The 20,724-nt window shown below is 38.5% G+C and overlaps 2 protein-coding genes across 3 annotated transcripts in view; both read left to right on the top strand.

Moving 5' to 3' along the window:
- The window catches only part of LOC121370068 (xanthine dehydrogenase/oxidase-like), a 13,710-nt gene extending 6,291 nt beyond the window's left edge, over nucleotides 1–7,419 (top strand). Inside the window, exons 6-10 of the mRNA XM_041495168.1 lie at nucleotides 1–33; nucleotides 613–699; nucleotides 1,525–1,692; nucleotides 2,575–2,742; nucleotides 4,139–7,419. Of these exons, the coding sequence (XP_041351102.1) occupies nucleotides 1–33; nucleotides 613–699; nucleotides 1,525–1,692; nucleotides 2,575–2,742; nucleotides 4,139–4,189 (507 nt within the window). The 3' untranslated portion in view covers nucleotides 4,190–7,419. The remainder of the gene's footprint in view (nucleotides 34–612; nucleotides 700–1,524; nucleotides 1,693–2,574; nucleotides 2,743–4,138) is intronic.
- A 5,088-nt stretch (nucleotides 7,420–12,507) lies between these two features.
- Nucleotides 12,508–20,009, top strand: LOC121371421 (golgin subfamily A member 6-like protein 22). Of its 2 annotated transcripts, none has more exons than XM_041497300.1 (2): nucleotides 12,508–12,634; nucleotides 18,249–20,009. In XM_041497300.1, the coding sequence occupies exon 2, from the start codon at nucleotides 18,269–18,271 to the stop codon at nucleotides 19,397–19,399; it is 1,131 nt and encodes a 376-aa protein (XP_041353234.1). In that variant the 5' UTR covers nucleotides 12,508–12,634; nucleotides 18,249–18,268; the 3' UTR covers nucleotides 19,400–20,009. The 2 variants fall into 2 exon arrangements, with proteins under 2 accessions (XP_041353234.1, XP_041353233.1); XM_041497299.1 differs by lacking the exon at nucleotides 12,508–12,634 and adding an exon at nucleotides 12,674–12,816.
- The last annotated feature ends 715 nt before the right edge of the window (nucleotides 20,010–20,724 follow it).

The following is a 20,724-nucleotide window of genomic DNA, read 5'->3' as shown; positions in this document are numbered from 1 at the left end:
CAACCAGTGTGCCACAACTCGTCTAAGGCTGTGGTATGTGTTTTTTATCTCTGGGAAAGTGCATATAAAAGATCCCTTGCTACTAATAAAAAAATGTACCGGATTTCCTCTATATCGGATGATTGATTAATCAATGTGCTCTAGTGGTGTCGTTAAACAAAACAAACATTAAACTTTTTCATGGTAATTTACCTATTTTTGACAGAGTTATGGCCCTTGAACTTATGAATTATGTTTTCCAGACCTTTTTTTCAATTCCTCAAGATATTGAGCTGAAAATGTTTGGTATAGCTTTACCATGTACTGTTACAGATCAAAAGTGACTTTAGTGCTGATTTACACCTTGGCCTTTGACAGTCTTAGAAAATACGAACATTTGTTGGGCCCAGCATCCATGGGACACGTAGTACTTGGAGAATGCTTGTTTTTGTATAAAAAATCATTGGTTATGATCCTAATGAGATTTAAAAATGTTTTTGATATCTTTCTAAAGTATTTTTGATATCACATGGATATGAGTATGCTTTATGACCCTTGTAATGGAATTTACTACTAGCAATGATGATATAACGCCATCAGGAACTATGTTGAGTGATTTGTATTTCAATTCAGGTTCTTCGTACTGACATTGTGATGGATGTTGGAAGGAGTCTGAATCCTGCAGTTGATATTGGTCAGATTGAAGGAGCTTTCACACAGGTACCTGAAAACCCTGGGTTTTATAAAGATCAAATATCTATATTATGACATAGTGTTCCTACTTAAGCGGCCATCACATATCAGCCAGCGTCCACACGATTTTTCTAATCGAGGGATTACAGATCGGGTGAATTTCATGTCTGCGATGTGTGCCCTCACATATTAGACAGGGCCCGGGCGGTGCCCTTTGAACATTGGACCGCAGTGGAGACAGTGTGGCCGCCAGGGTGTGAGCCGGATACCACTAGATAATCTGCCAGGCGCCGGCTGATTAAAGAACAGATCGGTAGGTGTCCTGATGGAGCCCGGCTAGACGACTGGCGAGGCCCTAGCAACATTTCTACAGGATTGCCACGACCTAAAATCGCGCTTGAAAAATCGCAGATTTGGGAGTCTGGTTTTCGCACCCATGGGGTTCGGGCGACCCCTAAAAATCGCAGTGGAGCCCATAGAAATCAGGCAGCATCCGGCCGGACACCTTGCAAAAATGCCCTTTTTGGCCAGTTTTAGGAGTCGCACGGTCGCCGCGACTAATATGTGAGGGACGCTTAATGTAGTACCTTCTTTGTTTATCACATCTGTCTATTTTTATATTTTGCATGTTGTTCAATCCCTGACATACAATATAACCTTAATATATATTGATTAAAAAACATTTGATACATGTACATTTATACGAGTTCTTCACAAATTTCTCCAAAGTGACTGCCTTTTAGTATGATTTCATATTTTCTGTTAATTCTGAAAATGTTTTGTTATTGTATGATACTGCATGCCATTCTTTCTACCATAATTATTTGTATATCATAACTTATAATATTTTAGGGATATGGGCTGTTTTGTTTGGAGCATTATAAAATCAACCCAGAAGGAGTTCTTCTGACACAAGGTCCGAGTACTTACAAAATTCCATCATTCAGGAATGTTCCTGTGGAAATGAATGTTCATCTTCTGAAAGGAAGTCGCAACGATGAAGCCATTTTCTCTTCTAAGGTATTCTTATACTCAACCACTGGGAATTACATCATTTATGACAAAAAATCAAGGTTGTAATATTTTGGCTTTTTGGCTGATTTTAGCTTTTTTGTGTAAAATGATTTTCACATAGTGGACCGAGTTGATATGAAATGGTGATAAATGAATTTCTTTTAGGTGTAGTATAAGGGTGTCAGCTTTTAAAAGTTAAGCTCATTTCAGCTTTTATTTTATTTTGGGTATCACATGCCTGTAAAATGTTAATATTAATAATAATGGGCATCGTTAATGCCAGCATTAGTTATTTTGGCCTAATAGGTAATGGGAATATTAAAACATTGCTGCAATCACCTAGTCTGTCAACCTGTTTGTATTTTATTGATTAATGTTGGCATCGAAGTAATATTTTAAAACTCAGAGAGAGGTGTATGCAAGGTGATAATCCTGGTGCAGTTTCACAGGTTGCCAATACAGTTACCCACTGACCAATTTGATAATCGCTTCTTGTCTGTGTAACTAGGGTTTTTTATGTGTGTATTTATTAAAGTCATTTCAACTTACTTTCGTGCTTATATCCAATTAATGTTCAAGCCTGGTGTCCTGGGCACACACCTCAGCTATCTGGGCTGTCTGTCCAGGACAGTGGGTTAGTTGTTAGTTGGTTAGTGGTTAGTGAGAGAGAAGAGGGTGTAGTGGCCTTACACCTTCCCATTGAGCATTTAATTAAGTACTCGCTCTGGGTTGGAGCCGGTACCGGGCTGCAAACCCTGTACCTACTAGCCTATAGTCTGATGGCTTAACCACTGCACCACCAAGGCCAGTTATTAAAGTCACTGACGGTGGGTATCAAGCAATGTATGTACATCTTGCCATGTCTCATTGCACACTTTCTGTATGCAGGGAGTTGGTGAACCTCCACTGTTCTTGGGGTCGTCAGTCTTCTTCGCCATCAAAGATGCCATAGCGTCTGCCAGTGTTGATGAGGGCATCACTGGTTACTTCAGGATCGACAGTCCAGCTACACCAGACAAAATCAGAATGGCATGTCAAGACAGGTTTACCAAACAGGTGTGTATATTTCTGAATCTTTACTGACTCAAATCAAAAATGGCAAAAATATTTCTGTTGCTGTAAAATTTATTAATTAAAGTAAACAGTGTGCAATTCTGTTATGAAATCTATTTATATTTTACCAGTTTTATAAGGATTAAAAAAATTCCATAACCAAATGCATTTATTTATTTGTCAATACAATCACAGGTTACATATCGATTTTTGCATCACACTACTACTTGGGGCGGGACTTGGCTCAGTGGTAAAGTGTTCGGTCTGAGATCGATCCCCATCTGTGGGCCCATTGGGATATTTCTCGCTCCAGCCAGTGCACTACGACTGGTATATCAAAGGCTGTGGTATGTGCTATCCTGTCTGTGGGATGTTGCATATAAAAGATCCCTTGCTGCTAATTGGAAAGAGTAGCCCATGAAGTGGCGACAGCAGGTTTCTCTCAATATCTGTGTGTGGTCCTTAACCATATGTCCGACGCCATGTAACCATAAATAAAATGTGTTGAGTGTGTTGTTAAATAAAACATTTTCTTCCTTCCTTCATACTACTATTTTGCTTGTTAATATAAACCTGTGTGCCTCTATTAACCAGCCTTGGTAGTTAAGCCATTGGACATAAGGCTGCTAGGTATTGGGATCACCTCCTGGTAGCAGCTCCCACCCAGAGAGTTTTGACTCAGTGGGTAGGTGTAGCTAGACAATGCAGACGAATATAAATATCTTGGTGTTTGGCTTCATAAAAACAATAAACTTAACATGTGCAAGAAAAACTTAAACAAGCTCAGAAAACTATGATTTATATTGATATATATTTATATAACAAATATTATTTTGTGAGACCTAATGTGAAAGAACTCTTCAACTGTAAACGTGTCAGTACTCTTAGAACTAAAACTGTGTAAATTTATTAAAATAGCAACTTTTCCTCCTGAAAACCTATTTTATCTTGCTTGATTTTCTGTTATTAATTTTTTTTAATTTGTATCTAAATATGTTCATATACATTCTATAGAGATATGACTCTTGCAGTCTTGATGTATGTGTATATATATTTATATATACGCGATTTTATACCATTTGTGACTTTTATACATCGATAAATTCCTAAAAAATGAGAAACAATTCTTATATAATCCTCTGATGCTACCGGTTGGTGGCCTTGAGCAAAATAAAAGATCTCTTCTGTTCTGTAAAACCTCTACACCAAGTAGTGATGATCATTATGATGATGATGTAAATGCCACTTACAAGATGAAATGTGCTTATCGCAGGTTTATACTGTTTTATAGTTTTCAGTCAAGAAATGATTATTATAATAATGATGGTGATGATTATGATTATAATGATGGTGCATACATGAGACAATCATTTATTTGTATTGTTATATTGTTTTTCAGTCTCCAGTCAAAGAGAGGGGTTCTGAGACGCCATGGTTTGTGGATCTGTAAACTCTCGGTGGTTGCATCGGAGAATTAATTTAAGGGAAGGAACAAATTGGTCTGTTGGAATTCATGTGCACTGTTTGTGCAAAAATTGTGAACTAATTTTTGAACCATGACAATTAGAAAAATCATGTCATTTTTAATTTACAAACCATTTTAAATAATAAAACTTAAAGAGACAGACCGTAATTTTAAAATGCTATTTTTACAATCAGAGACATTTTTGATAATTGAAATAGACTTTATTTATATGAATTTTTTTTTTATATTATGCATTTTCGTGCAATCAAAGTGTTTATGGTCATCCTAGTGTTTCTAATGACATGAAATAAAAAAAAAAAATGTTTTTAAATGAACCTACCTCTGAGAAGTAACGGAAGTGGAAACAAGCCCAAGTCTACTTAATAAGGTTATTTTCCCATTTCAAATGTGATACAGGTGTGTAGATTAATACAAGTTGGTGTCCATTTTTATAGGTTGAAACTAGGATCTGCAATTTTAATTGGTGTTGCAAAATTGATTTTTAATTTTAGATTTAAAATTATTTTTAAAGATTCTTCGTTTCATTATTAGTGAAATCAGCTGAATTTATCAGTAACATACATTGTTGTTTACTGTTTTGACCGAACCGAAAACCTGCTTAAACATTGCTCCAAAATGCAAACATTTTGTATTAACGTGTTAAGCAGTGTAATCATTATGCGATTATTCATACCAGCTTGTCGCATGCAATTGAATCCTATTTTGAGGACGTCTAAATTGGAATAAATTTAGTCTTAAACTTTTCAATGTTTGTACAGCCCACAAATCGTTACAAGTCTGTACAACTAATCGCATAATGAGAATGTTACTTTAACGACTTGGAAATAAAAAAATTCGAGCATACGAGAACGCAGTTAAAATTGAGTATTATTGTCCAAGAAACAAAACATTAATTCAAATAAAATATTATCTTGTTTCTGTTTTTTATAGGTGTGTTTCAGATTTAATTGTAAGGATTGTCCATTATTTCTTTAAGATCATCGGGGTTTGAATAATAGCAAAGCATAACAGTCACAATAAATGTTTGTGTAAACGGCTTCACCAATGTACACAAATTGCACATGCGTTTTAGTCTCATGCTGATCCAACTGGAGGGCACTCTGGGTTATGTCTCATTCTATCTGTCCATCTGTCCCACATGTAGTTTTAGTCTCATGCTGATCCAACTGGAGGGCACTCCGGGTTATGTCTCATTCTATCTGTCCGTCTGTCCCACATGTAGTTTTAGTCTCATGCTGATCCAACTGGAGGGCACTCTGGGTTATGTCTCATTCTATCTGTCCATCTGTTCCACATGTAGTTTTAGTCTCATGCTGATCCAACTGGAGGGCACTCTGGGTTATGTCTCATTCTATCTGTCCGTCTGTCCCACATGTAGTTTTAGTCTCATGCTGATCCAACTGGAGGGCACTCTGGGTTATGTCTCATTCTATCTGTCCGTCTGTCCCACATGTAGTTTTAGTCTCATGCTGATCCAACTGGAGGGCACTCTGGGTTATGTCTCATTCTATCTGTCCGTCTGTCCCACATGTAGTTTTAGTCTCATGCTGATCCAACTGGAGGGCACTCTGGGTTATGTCTCATTCTATCTGTCCGTCTGTCCCACATGTAGTTTTAGTCTCATGCTGATCCAACTGGAGGGCACTCTGGGTTATGTCTCATTCTATCTGTCCGTCTGTCCCACATGTAGTTTTAGTCTCATGCTGATCCAACTGGAGGGCACTCTGGGTTATGTCTCATTCTATCTGTCCGTCTGTCCCACATGTAGTTTTAGTCTCATGCTGATCCAACTGGAGGGCACTCTGGGTTATGTCTCATTCTATCTGTCCGTCTGTCCCACATGTAGTTTTAGTCTCATGCTGATCCAACTGGAGGGCACTCTGGGTTATGTCTCATTCTATCTGTCCATCTGTCCCACATGTAGTTTTAGTCTCATGCTGATCCAACTGGAGGGCACTCTGGGTTATGTCTCATTCTATCTGTCCGTCTGTCCCACATGTAGTTTTAGTCTCATGCTGATCCAACTGGAGGGCACTCTGGGTTATGTCTCATTCTATCTGTCCGTCTGTCCCACATGTAGTTTTAGTCTCATGCTGATCCAACTGGAGGGCACTCTGGGTTATGTCTCATTCTATCTGTCCCTCTGTCCCACATGTAGTTTTAGTCTCATGCTGATCCAACTGGAGGGCACTCTGGGTTATGTCTCATTCTATCTGTCCATCTGTCCCACATGTAGTTTTTCAGACTTTTTCACGATGCCTCAAGGTATTGAGCTGATATTTTGTGTAAAACTTTATCACGTGTAATTGCAGATCAAGGTTGACTTTCATGGTAATTAACCTATTTTTCACTGTCATGGCCCATGAACGTGTGAGATAACAAAATGGTCCGGTAGGTGACATGTCTAGCTTTAGCAGTACTCTCAGAATGCTTGTTTTAAACATACACCAATGAATCTAAAACTAAAATAATAGATCATCCTTAAGTGTTGAAATCCATATATACACGTATTTCAAGACTTGAGGATTTAGTTGTGTTTTTTGGTCAAACTAATATATTGAAATCTGTGTATACTGTTATGTCTTGTTAAACTAATTTGTTGAAATCCACAATTTCTGTGTCCGCTCATGATGTATTTAAACCATATTTTCACTTGCTGCTTTGAAAAATTGGTTTCACACATCACTTGTTGACATAGGAGTCATTGCAGAAAAAACAATGAAAGCCTATTCATATTTACATGCTTAAATACCATAAATTGTAATGCTTTAATATATATATATATATATGTATATGCATGCATATGCATGTACATACACATACACATACACATACACATACACACACACACACACACACACACACACATATAAATGCATATGCATATATATATATGTATGTATGTATGTATATACTACTATGCACTTGGAAATTAATTAAGCACTACCTGTCTTTCCTGCTGTCAATCTTTTGCAATCATCTCTGTATACACAGAACATTAATTTTCGTGTTTTGTATCCACGAAATGGTCACAATTACATGGTCACATGGTCCAAACTTGGTGATGCTAAATTAATTTACAGGTGTAAGTATACACACAATTGTATATGTGTATATAAACGTGTATATGGTTCAGACAAACAAATATTGTAAAAAGTACAGTGGGCAAAGAATAAAATCTGATTTGATTTTAACTTATATTGTCTTGTCTTGTCTTAAATCTGTGTACACAGTTCTGGTTTGTTAGCTTCACAATATTTAAATGTGTGAGTAGTTAAAGGAAACAAATTATATACGGTTTTGCATTACTACTGGTAAAATGGTGCGCAGCTGGTATATATACCCCAGTATGTTATAAAACATCTAAATATCTATTTATCTTACTGAGCTGACTTGGATACTTTCCAAGGATGATTACATTGTAGCTATTCACAGTCAAAACTACCAAGATTACAAATATTAACTGTGGATTAAAAGTTTACTATCATAGTTGTAAGAGTCACATTTCCATAGTTTACATATATTATGATAACCAACTACAAATGTATCTTTGGTGTACATATTGCATGGCATAGATTCGGATGTGTGATATGTGTTGCCGCATTGCATAAGCAGTGGTTGCCGTAAGAGGCCTGAATAAAACTAGAAAAATTCAGGTCCTAAGATACCCTATGACCTGCTCATTGTATGCATATTTCAAACAATGCCATATCTAGCACAGACGTTGCTTCATCAAGGTTATGCTGTCTGCGGGTATTCAGAATATTTTATGGAAGACATTTGGAGACTATATTTACTACGACGCATCACTGACCAAAATTATGGCTGATGCTGTTCCATGTTTTGTACATGTGCATACGTTTTCGTCTCTTTGATGAAGCTCTTGCACATTGTTTCATCGTTTTAACTTTTAGATGCATTCACGGGACATAACAGCTGTGGTGGCAGTATTCGTAATAAATATATGCTCATCTTTTGTGAACACTTGATATCATAACTGTTTTGACAGCGAGTGCATGTCATCACACCTATACCTAGTCCAGTGAGCTCTGTCCTGTGTTAGTTCTGGTTTACGATTCATTACTAGTCTGGGAGTGACAGTCCTCTTTTCAACGGTGCGGGAAGTTGTATTGTCCAGTGAAGAATCTCGTTGGGAGTGGCCGTCTTATAGACGAGACTAGATAGAGACAATTATTTTGTCAAATACCCATTCCACTCTGCATTATGCAGAGATATATATGGCAGGGGTACGAATTGGTGAACTGTAAAAAAGAGGAAATCTAGAGGGGTCCCAGAAATTCTTGAAATCCTAGGTTAAAATCTGTGCCATTTGACACATTTTGGAAGAAAGGACGACTAAAATGCGAGGTAACGCAACTGTTCCATGAGAGAAAAGCAGCGGATCCGAGGAGAATTCCCACCCCTGATATGGCCATGGTCACGGATAACGGTTTTGTTAAGAGCTGTGCCAAAAAAAAAACCCCCAACAAATATCAGTTAAGTAAAATTCAAATTTACCAGAAAATTCGGTATCGTAAAGATTTCAAATGAACCGAAATGATTCCATCACATTTCTCATTTCAAATATATTGTTTCTGGTTTGCTTAAGACGATTGCACTGCACTAAAATGTAGCTGTAAAACACTTGTGATAACTGTTACCTGTTAATTATCGGTTGGTAGGTACTGGGTTCGGATCCTAGTCGAAGCATGGGATTTTTAATCCAGATACCGACTCCAAACCCTGAGTGAGTACTCCGCAAGGTTCAGTAGGTAGGTGTAAACCACTTGCACCGACCAGTGATCCATAACTGGTTCAACAAAGGCCATGGTTTGTGCTATCCTGCCTGTGGGAAGCGCAAGTAAAAGATCCCTTGCTGCCTGTCGTAAAAGAGTAGCCTATGTGGCGACAGCGGGTTTCCTCTAAAAAAAACTGTCAGAATGACGATATGTTTGACGTCTAATAGCCGATGATAAGATAAAAAAAAATCAATGTGCTCTTGTGACGTCGTTAAATAAAACAAACTTTACTTTCGTTATTTTTTCGTTCAATACAGTTCTTTTTTCTCTCTCTTTCAGTAAATGAAATTATTTAGCTATAATGTTTTATGGTAATGTACATGATGTACTTCAAGACATACTTTTTATATTTCAAAACAAAAATTAAGGAGTATTTTGGCCAATCGGGGCTAATATACCCCTTTAACAGTGATAGTCCAGATCGTTTGGTATTAATCACAGTGAAAACCAGTTTTGTTCTTTACAATCTGAAACCCGATCACACTGGTCATACAACCAGTAGTGTGACCAGTTAAGTCTGATTTCAATCACATTGACTTCTTTGCCACGATTTCTTCGCTTTCTTAATACTGTGTGAAAGTAATGCATATATATGTGATATGGACATACAGCTAATACATAGCATACAAGCGCCTGCCAAGCGGGTTACAGACATCGATATTCGATCAGCAGTGTGAAATGGCCACATTCTAATGGGAATACGGTTATAAGGCAGTTTTGGCATTAAACCAGTTGTGAAAAATGTCGATCACAGATGATATCGCATATTGGTAGAAGATGGAAGCTCATTTTCTGCCTTAATGCGATATCGGAAAGCTCTCTTTGAATGCCGAGTCCGTCGATCAAAGCTGAATACCGAGTCCGTCTATCAAAGCTGAATACAAAGCGGATACTTTGTCTGTGGGGTTTACTGATCGGATACACTGTCATCGCCAGGAGGAACGAACTTTGTTTTCTTTAACAGCACAACTAGAGCACATTGACTAATTAATCATCGCCTATTGGATGTCAAATATTTGGTAATTCTGACACGTAGTCATCAGAGGAAACCCGCTACATTTTTCTTAATGCAGCAAGGGATATTTTATTTTCACTTTACCACAGACAAGAAAGCACATACCACGGCCTTTGGTCAGTTGTGGTGCACTGGTTGGAACGAGAACAAACCATGAAGAACGATGTGCATGTGTACGTGCCCCAGTGGTAAAGTGCTCGCTTGGTGATATGCGCGGTCGGTCTAGGGTCGATCCCCGTTGGAGGGGACTTGGGGCTATTTCTCGTTCTAGTCAGTGCATCACGATTGGTATATCAAAGGCCGTGGTATGTGCTATTCTGACTGGGATGGCTCTTATAAAATATCCATTGCTACTAATGGAAAAATGTAGCGGGTTTCCTCTCTCAGACTATATGTCAAAATATTACCAAATGTTTGACATCCAGTAGCTGACGATTAATAGAATAGTTTGCTCTAGTGATGTCGTTAAACAAAACAAACATTAACTTTAAGCACGTGTGCGTGTAGAAGTGTGCTTGTACGAGCGTGTGTGTGCGTGTGTGTTCCAAGTACACACTGGTACGATTTAGTACCAACCCAGATAGCTTATAGACTAATCGGCGGTGAATCTAGACTATAAAACAGATCACTGGCAGATATCAAACGACCGACCATATGTAAATCAGGCAACAAAGGGTGTTTTTAGTGGATATTTCATAGTATTGTTATTATGACAGGTATTAGGAGTCAAATATAGCGTAATTATGACATATGGTGCAAAGAATTATAAAAAAAAAAATCACCGTGTTTGCGTTCGTTCTGGATAATAAGTAATCTACTGGCTTGTGTGGTCTGTCGTGGGAATTTGCATATAACGTTATTGACGCCCGGACAAAATCTCTATTCTACAGGTAGAGAAACAGTCGTGCGGTATTTGATATCATACGTTTTGAGACGGAGACGAGTGTAATGGGTGACAGGTTTCACCACTGACCTTTAACGGAAAAATTTTCACTGTTAACATTGCCCCTTGATTAGAAAGAAAGAAATGTTTTATTTAACGACGCACTCAGAACATTTTATTTACGGTTATATGGCGTCAAACATATGGTGAAGGACCACACAGATAATGAGAGAGGAACCCACTGTCGCCACTTCATGGGCTACTCTTTTCGATTAACAGCAAGCAATCTTGTGTATGCACCATCCCACAGACAGGGTAGTACATACCACGGCCTTTGATATACCAGTCGTGGTGCACTGGCTGGAACGAGAAATAGCCCAATGGGCCCACCGACGGGGATCGATTCCACGCCGACCGCGCATCGAGCGAGCGCTGTACCACTGGGCTACGTCCCACTCCCCTCTTCCCTTGATTAGAGTTATAGTCCTCATAGAGGACGCTTTTTTATACTTTGGAACTTGCTACAAGTTATTTATTTATTTGTTTTCTAAATTACACATTAAAAAAAGTATTCGTTGTTATTTCCTAAACACTTTTACTTTCTTCTTACGTCAAACCAAACTGAAATTATCTACAAAAAACAAACAAAAACAAAACAAAACCCTACCAAAAAAAACGTTTTTTAAGAGGATGAAACGAACTAGTACCAACAGTCGAGCAAGCTCGTGTCCCTCCCAGTCGTCCCGTGTATCCTTTCACAAACTCATGTGAGCATACTTGGATCAAATGGATCAAACCGCCAGCCTCGGTGGTGGTGTGGTTAAGCTCCCACCCAGAGTGAGTTTTAACGACTCAGTGGGTAAGTGTAAGACCACTCTACACCCTCTTCTCTCTCACTAGCCAACAGCTAACGACTAACCCACTGTCCTGGACAGACAGCCCATATAGCTGAGGCGTGTGTGCCCAGGACATCGTGCTTGAGCGTTAATTGGATATAAGCACGAAAATAAGATGAAATGAAATGAAATATTCAAAAACGAGGACATTGTTTTAAAAGTTATTTATTTAATATTGTTTTTATTTATTATTTATTTATATTAATATTATTTTTGTACTTTGCGTATTTATAGTATACTTCATCATCATCAACACAGTGTTGGAGATTAAAAAATTTGGGCAGTATCCCAGTGGATACTAACATTTCAAAATCTGGTATCCCACCTGAGAATTTAGTATTATATGGTATCCCGGTGGGATACTGGGTTCTTGAAGTCTGGTATCCAAAATTAAATTCTGGTATCCCTGGGATATCGGGATACCGTTAATCTCGAACACTGCAACATCATCATCATCATCATCATCATCAACAACATCATTATAAACATCATCATCATCAACAACAACATCGTCGTCGTCGTCGCCGTCACAATTATAAATACATCCAACAGCTCTAATTAAAGCACGTGTACCTGATAACACAGGCGCAATGAATTTGATCACTCAATGTAGCGAGACTAACGTGTTTTGTTCTCTTCCACTCGTCTGTATACCACTAACCGAGCAATAGATCTCGGAGATGAGTGCCTTAGATTCTTTCTTACCACACAGAGTGGCCTCTTTGTTGTACTGCCCTCCAGTGGGTTAATTCGCAACGACCAGCCGGTGATCCGAAGACAATGATTGTATCGTCGCAAAGCTCAGTTTAATAACAGGTAGCGTTTTCTCACTGTAGTTTTGGAGGTAGGCTTGTGTACACCATGATAACCGGGTACTTGTCATACAAATACAGGATATTTAATACGTACATGTTGACCAATATTTCAGACTGGGAAGATTAGTTATGTTAAACGTTTCGGTTGTTTAAAATATACAACTGCCGTTGACAACTGAACAAGTAAGTGAGGCTTTATTTGTTACGCTTAATTAAGATAGTAAATTTGTAACTTTTATTTGTTACAGTGCATATTATGTTCAATCTAGTAAGGTGTAACTGAGCATGACGAAATTTGTGTCTGTTGTGATGCAGTTTGTTGAATGGGGGTTTAAACTTTCTGTTTCCTTCCCCTGTCTGCCCCTTCCACCCAGAGTCCAGTATCTTCTCCATACTTTCAGGTTTACACTATATTTTACGTCTCCGATTACTAATTCGATTCTTGTGATGTTCATGTTAGGAAGTTTATTAAAATATTGGTCCTAAAAGAAGAAAACAATAGTTACTATGTATGTGTAACAAAACAGACTGCCATTTATAATACCATTTGCATATTTTAACCTAAAATGTCCTATTCAACAAATCATGACATTGTAATGCTTCAGCTTCTTATAACGGTAATGACTTTCAACAAACCACTTTAAATGGTTGGGGAATGTGTGAGTATGGCAATATTCCACGTTGACCACATGTTGTGTGCTCTTGATAGTTGTATTGACATGATGTAGAACTTGAGATAACCAGATTACCTGAATTTATACTATATATTACATATAATGATCTTAGAAAATGCTCCCGATAGAGATAAATTATTGGGGAAGATATGAGTGTGGTAATTTTCTACGTTGACCATGCTATTGGTACCCTTAACAGCTGTGTGGCATGATGTATAACACAATAAAACCCAATTAACTGACTTTATTCTACATATTACTTATAGAAAATGCTCCTTATAAAGGTACATTATTAGGGAAGATGTGAGTATGGTAATTATCTACGTTGACCATGCTATTGGTACCTTTAACATCTGTATTGATATGATGTATAACGTGGGATAACCCGATTAGTCGAATATATTCTGTATATGACAAATATCGAACCACCTATACCACTACATGACGGAACTACTTTTCTGACGTTGGAGCACACATCCATCTGAGTAGATCCATTGTTCCAACCACTGCCGTACAATGTACATACCAAAGGCTGTGGTATGGAAAACACAAATAAATGACAACCTTAATGCTAATCAGGTACGGTAGGGCACAGTATGGTATGGTAGATGTAGAGTCGTGTGTGACATTGTGCTCTGTGGTAGGTGAAGGGTATGACATGGTAGGGTAGGATAATGTAGTTGTATACAGCGTATTCAGCGATGCTTTGACCTTAGTATGATAACCACAAACTTAAATATTGATAAATGTAGGTTATGCGTCAGAATTATCTAATGTTTAACATTCAATCGCCGATGTGGTCTGGTGGTTTCGTTACACAAAACAAACTTTTAACGTCAACTGTGTATCAGTGGTCCTTCATACGAAGAAGTAACAACTGCGAAGTCTAGATTACTGATACTGAACAGTCATACCATAACGTACACACCGCTTATAGACTCGCCGACAATATTCACCAATGGACAGTGGACATTCCCTTCATTAACTGAAATTGTTAAATTTGCACCAATTGGACTTTTCTAGTTTCCTTAGTTTAAGGTTTTCATGGCGTTTGATCACAGGAATTTTTTATTTAACAACGTACTCAACACATTTTAATTATGGTTAATATGGCGTCGGGCATACGGTTAAGGACATAATGAGATAGGAAACCCAGCAAGGGATCCTTTATATGCATCATCACACAAACACGATCGTATATACAACGGCTTTTGTTTCACCAGTTGCGGAGCACTAGTTCAGGCCTTTCCCCAGGATGTTTTTAAGGCGCTAACATTTTTAGCATCAGTATAACACAAATCAAGCCAAAATAAGTGGGGTAGTGAGTTGAAACCAGTTAAGTGTTTGCTTTCAATCCAGCTAATCAGGCTTGCTTCTTCTTCTTTTTCTCTCTCTTTTTTTTTTAAAGTAACCCATCAATTCCCCACCCCCAACAATTTCATAATTTGCGCCATGTTGTTGTTATTGCTGTTGATTTCAGCGTCCTGTTAAATGCTTGTTGTGATTTTTCTTATATATATATATATATATATATATATATATATATATATATATATAAAACTTAATAAAATTAAAATTTACGGTCTTTTTAAAATCCAGCTAACTTATTAAATGTCACCTCACAGTGTAACAAATATATATCTAACATTATCTAACAAATATGATTATTGTAAAATAATTCAGTGTACGTTAAACTGCAATTTGTATAAATGCTGCATGTTCATTTCCCGCGATCGCGATCTGCATGCGAGCTCTCGACCATAGGTACAAAATTAACAATGACAAAGGAAATAACCGAAACTGCTGTTAGGTATTCATTGCAGGGCCGTAGCTAGCGCTGGAGGGGGGAGGGGGGGTGTGTGTGTGTTATTATTATAGAAACTTAAAGAAAAATTCTCTTGTTAACTGTTTAAGGAGTTTTAGACTATTAACTACTCAGTTCCCCCCCCCCCCCAAACAAAAAATCCTAGCTACGGCCCTGCATTGATGTAAACAACTATTGTTTTTCTACAAATTTACGCCAAGATTTACTTCTGTGTAATCGTACTGTTTACTGTCCACAACAATGTCTCTTGACACATGGGTGTCAGCTCACTCTGAAGCGTGACGTATATTCGCGCCGAGAGCTCTCCTCACTTCAGCTAACGAACATTCTTCCTAACATTCGCGAACTATTTGATTGGTGTCCGTCGTTTCCCTTTGGTTTAACGTGAAGCGCGCAAACCAGTGTAGCGAACGTTTTGTTTTAGCTCGGTCTGGCTGAACTCAGCCCTTGGGTAGCCTACATATCTTTCGGCCCTGAACTGGCATGTGTATTCAAATTAACATGCATTGTCGGTTTGTTTTTGTTACTTTGGTTCAAAAACTTTACAAAGTTAAAATAACAAGTTACAGGTTTTCCAGACATTTAATCACCGTCACATTGTTGTGATACATGACGAATGCATGCCGTTAAAATTAATAACCGTGATTATTAAAATAAACAAACATCATAAGGCCTGCGCTGTATTCTAGATAACACCGTTTCTCGTTACCGGCCGCGAGATCGCTATTATGCTAATTGAATATTTGGTATTATTATTATGTTTGAGGTGTCGGGTAGATTATGTAACCGTTTGTTCACACCAGAAGATAGAAAATGGCTTAGCGAAAATTTTAGCATATTTTATTAGCCATTTTTTTTGTAAAAAATAACTTTTAATTAGCCAGTGGCTAATTTGGCTACCGACATCGCGAGCCCTGGATGTTTTCAGTGTGTGTGTTTCGGGAAGGGGTGTTAGGATAGAAAAGATTGATTGCCAACTTCACTGTACTTTTAAAAAGTACTTCACCTATCGTTTATTCAGTTAAATGGTACAGTTGATTCTGTCAATGGGCATCTTCTTTGATCGACCTTGAAGCTTGATTGCTCGGCACGGGAATCCCGTTACACGTAAGCGCCTTCCTGACGGATTAGCGGTCCCAATAGATGTGGTAAAGTTACCAAACACCAATTGTGAGCAGATGACTGGTCCATTGTTACGTATTTAGGAACTGTTGTACCTGTCATAGTGATATTGTACATGTAAATTTTCTCCTGTAAACCCCATCTTGTCACTGTCATATAATTATTATTAATGCACCTCATATGCCGCTGAATAGCGGCCTGAGTGAAATAAAGTTCTGTTCTGTTCTGTTCTGATTAGGTGTGCTTGGTATACTGGTACACAAGTTGTTTGCAAGAGGTAGGCGACTACCACGCTCGTACTTGTGATAATTGTTTTTCTAAAGCATTTCAAATCAAGGCGTAGCGGCAATTGATTTAAGACGCTTCCACGCCATCAAAGCGCTTACTTTACATACCAAGGCGTGTCGGGCCTCTACGCCTAACGGCCCTGGGGAAACCCCTGCTAGTTGGAACGAGAATCGGCCCAACGGGCAGTTCATTAGATTCAGTTTAAAATTCTACAAATGGATTCGTACATGTACTTGGATATAACGGCTTTAGGAGTATCTGAGTTAGCTGCAAAGCTGAAAGTCACCACAACCAACTACAGAAATCTATAAGTAGATTTGTATCGTTCATAACAATAAACACAAATTAGCTCAAACTTGCACCGTCCAGTATTTCTGTCGTGTAAAGACGGCGCAGTTACCAACAATACACAATTGTTCATATTAAACGAACATACAAAGAAATGTAGAGGGCGGAGTAGTGGTTGGGTTGAATTAATGCAATGTGAGACAACTGCAATTCAACGAAGACTGAAAAGCACAGTTCGAAACAATGGCCATGAATATCGCACAATCAGGAAACTGATACGGCCTACCCCTCAGTCAGTAGTAACACTAATGATCCTTGAAACGGTTGTATGTATTGTGGTTTGTATTAGCTTGATAATCACTGACATATATGCCAGCAGTGGTATGTCAATAGGCGACCTCCAACAGATCATATATATTGAGTAAACATAACAGCGCAATTGCAATACCAAAACGTAGTCTGTTTCTCAGCATTCGTTTAAACACAACTGCATTAAAGGCCCAATAGTTCATTAAATAAACCAAAATGTAGGACCTTTATTATTATTATTATTATTATTATTATTATTATTAATTTGATTGGCTGGTGTGTCATAGACAGTCAATGAAACATAAAATGAGACAGACACAATTTGTTAACGTCTGACCTTATGTCATAGAGTTACCGTACACTATTATTCAAAGAACGTTCTAGATCTCTTGTCTTAAGTGGCGCCTCTCTGCCTGACACATAGAAAGACAAGAGTTTGTGGGTCAGAGGAATTTCTTATATCCTCTCAAGTGCTATACGTTCCGATTACAAACTTCAAGTATTATGCATACAAAGTCAGAATAGCCCAATTAATTATACAGTACTGTTGTTGAACGGAGATAAACAACTAAAAGAACAATAATAAAAAAAACAAAAACAACTAAAACAAGAATAAAAGCAAGAGCAAACACAACAAAACAATAACTAATATTTTTTTTTTAATGCGCAAACAAACAACAACAGTTCGGTTGAAGGATATCTATCTCACAATTTACAGCATGACCTACAAACGAGTTTGCGATGAGTTACTTCTGATAGATGTCTGCATTTCAACTACACACGGCTAAATGTGATCTGTTATGTGGAGGTACTACCAACCCGTTTACACTTTATAACAAGTCCTATCACACATACCACTAATGACACCCACGGCAGTATTCAATGCTGTATCAAAAGTGTAGGACACTTTGGTTTTTACCCAGACGAGATGTTTCTACTACCTATATACTGCTATCCCACGGGTTCATAAAATGTTCAGTGATCTGCTTTTGAAAAGGACAGCCTTATATGTTCTAAAATATAGAAACAGATTAAATTAGTTTTAAAAATTGTAAACAGAAAATAAAAGAATTCGATGTATTAAAAACCCCCATCTCCCGTTGTTTCAGGTACCTCACAAAGACGCAATATGGCTCGAATGGTAGCTGCCCACGAGCGAATGAGAACGGAGGAAGAAAAGGCAATTCAGCTGAACGCCCTTGTTATCGAAAATGAGGTGGAAGCGAGGGATTTGACGAGCCACCTATTCTCTCTTCACATCATCGACAGCAGAGACAAATTTGAAATTCATTCTGGCAGAACACGTTTAGAACGAATCAGGAGACTGTTGGACATTTTGGTGTTGAGGGGGCCCGATGCTTTCGGCGAATTCGTCATCTCTCTTGAACTCAGTGGTTACGGTCATGTGGCTGCAATACTGCGGGGAGGGAACGTGGATCGGCAGTCAAGTTTTGAAACCGAGTCCAGCGATAGTGACTTCATCAATACAGGAGGTAATGTTGACGCAAGATTGCGAAAGATCGAAAACGCCTGGGACATTCTGAGCCGCAGGCTCACGAAGATCGAAAGCAAAGTGATGCTGACCACGGAGGTACCCGAAGATGAACTGTCTGCAATCAAAATGGACCTAGAAGAAGTAAAGGAAGACACGTTACGCCAGGTCGCCGAATTGGCGTACGCTAACGAAGAGAAGGATGTGAAAATCCGCATTCTGTCCGAAGAGGTGGCCCAGAAGAACAAGCAACTCCAGGACGCCGAACGGAAGATCGGTCTGCTGGAGAAACGCATCCACGAGCTGGAACGTCTGCGGGAGGAAGCCAATATGGAGATCAACGCTCTGAGAGACAAGCTGGACGACCACGTGGAGCAGCTTTATGGCCAGGAGCAGCAGCTCGTCGACCAGAAGTTCGAGATAGACGACCAGGCTATAAAGATACAGAACCAGGAACAGAAGCTGAAGGCGCACCAGGAACAAATGGAGAAGATGCGGCGCGAGAACAAGGACCTTCACGACATACAGACGGCCGAATCCGAGCGACAGAAGATCGTGATGAGGGAGCTCAGCGAACGTGTCGATAAGATCTCCGAGACTCACCTGTCGGCCGCGTTCATGAGAAACAAGCCGTCGCTCTACGTGAATGGCCACACGATGAGAGGAATGGCGTACAGCGCTGCGCACCACCCCAAGATCATCCCCAGAAACCGGTTTCAGTCTCAGAATCTGGGCCGGGCTGATGCGTTCAGAAATAAGAAAAAGTAGCACACATTTTCGTTGAAACTATTCTTGGTATCGGGTGTTATGCGCACACATGGTGACAAATATGAACCTGAGTTTGACGATTTCGTATATGGTTACTAAATACATCTGGTGGTAACTTTAATGCTATGTTTAACAGTGTTAAATCGTCACATTTTATAATTTTTTTTAGCGAAATACAAATGTTGATAAATTTGATATTATATTTAACAGCGTTAAGGCTGTCTGTTTTATGTTTACGAAGTAAATGCAATTGTGATATATTTGGTTTTCTGTTTACCACGTAAATTCGTTTGTAATATGTTTGATACTATATATATTATATATATTTGACAGTGTTAAATTTGTTCATTTCATATGTGTTACTCTAAACACAAACTGTCAGGGATTGGATCATATGTTTGACAGTGTAAAGACTGTCGGGTTTTTTCTCCTGTGTTTACAAAACACAAATGGTGATCAATTTCATACTACCTGTATATTTTAAATTGTTAAAGCTATCCCGTGTTATCTGTGTTTACGGAACACAAATGGTAATAAATGTGATACTATGTTTGTTAAACACAGTGGCTTTATATATTTGTTATACGAGTATAAATGATGAAATATTTAATACTACGTTTAACAGTGTCATTGTTATTTTCACTTTATTCCCATTCGTAAATCCAATGAAGGTTCCAGCGCTGTGCTGTCTGAGTTCTTTACCCAAAATGGTTAGTCTCTCTCTCTCTCTCTCTCTCTCTCTCTCTCTTCTCTCTCTCTCTCTCTCTCTCTCTCTCTCTCTCTCTCTCTCTCTCTCTCTCTCTCTCTCTCTCTCTCTCTGTGTCTATCTACCTTTCTCTCTCTCCCCTCCCTTTCTCTCTATCTCCTCCTCTTTTTTTCTCTCTCTCTCTCCTCCTCCTCTCTCTCTCTCTCTCCTCCTCCTTCTCTCTCTCTCTCTCTCTCTCTCTCTCTCTCTCTCTCTCTCTCTCTCTCTCTCTCTCTCTCACTCTCACTCTCTCTCTCTCTCTCCACGTCTTAAAATTCACTATTCATATTTTTTTCTTATAATAACGGTTTTATTTTCTGTCGTAATTTTAAGCATATGCTAAACAACAAAGAGCGGTATTTTCAAACTCTGCTGAGGTTCCATTAAACAAATGCCTCTACTGGTAGTACTTACTAAACCAGATAACTTCCGGCTGGGTTAAAGTTCGACGTGTACCGAACTTTTGATAGAGAAGTTAATACTACATTTTTGTAAAAAAAAAAGTTTCATCTGGGCAAAAAAAATGTATGCAATTTTATTTCATCTAGTACCATCTAGTGTCAAGTAGTCTTGTGCTTGA

The sequence above is a fragment of the Gigantopelta aegis genome, chromosome 4 (genome assembly GCF_016097555.1).
Source record: "Gigantopelta aegis isolate Gae_Host chromosome 4, Gae_host_genome, whole genome shotgun sequence".
In the NCBI taxonomy this organism is placed as follows: domain Eukaryota; kingdom Metazoa; phylum Mollusca; class Gastropoda; order Neomphalida; family Peltospiridae; genus Gigantopelta; species Gigantopelta aegis.
This window is presented reverse-complemented; position numbering and strand designations above follow the sequence as displayed.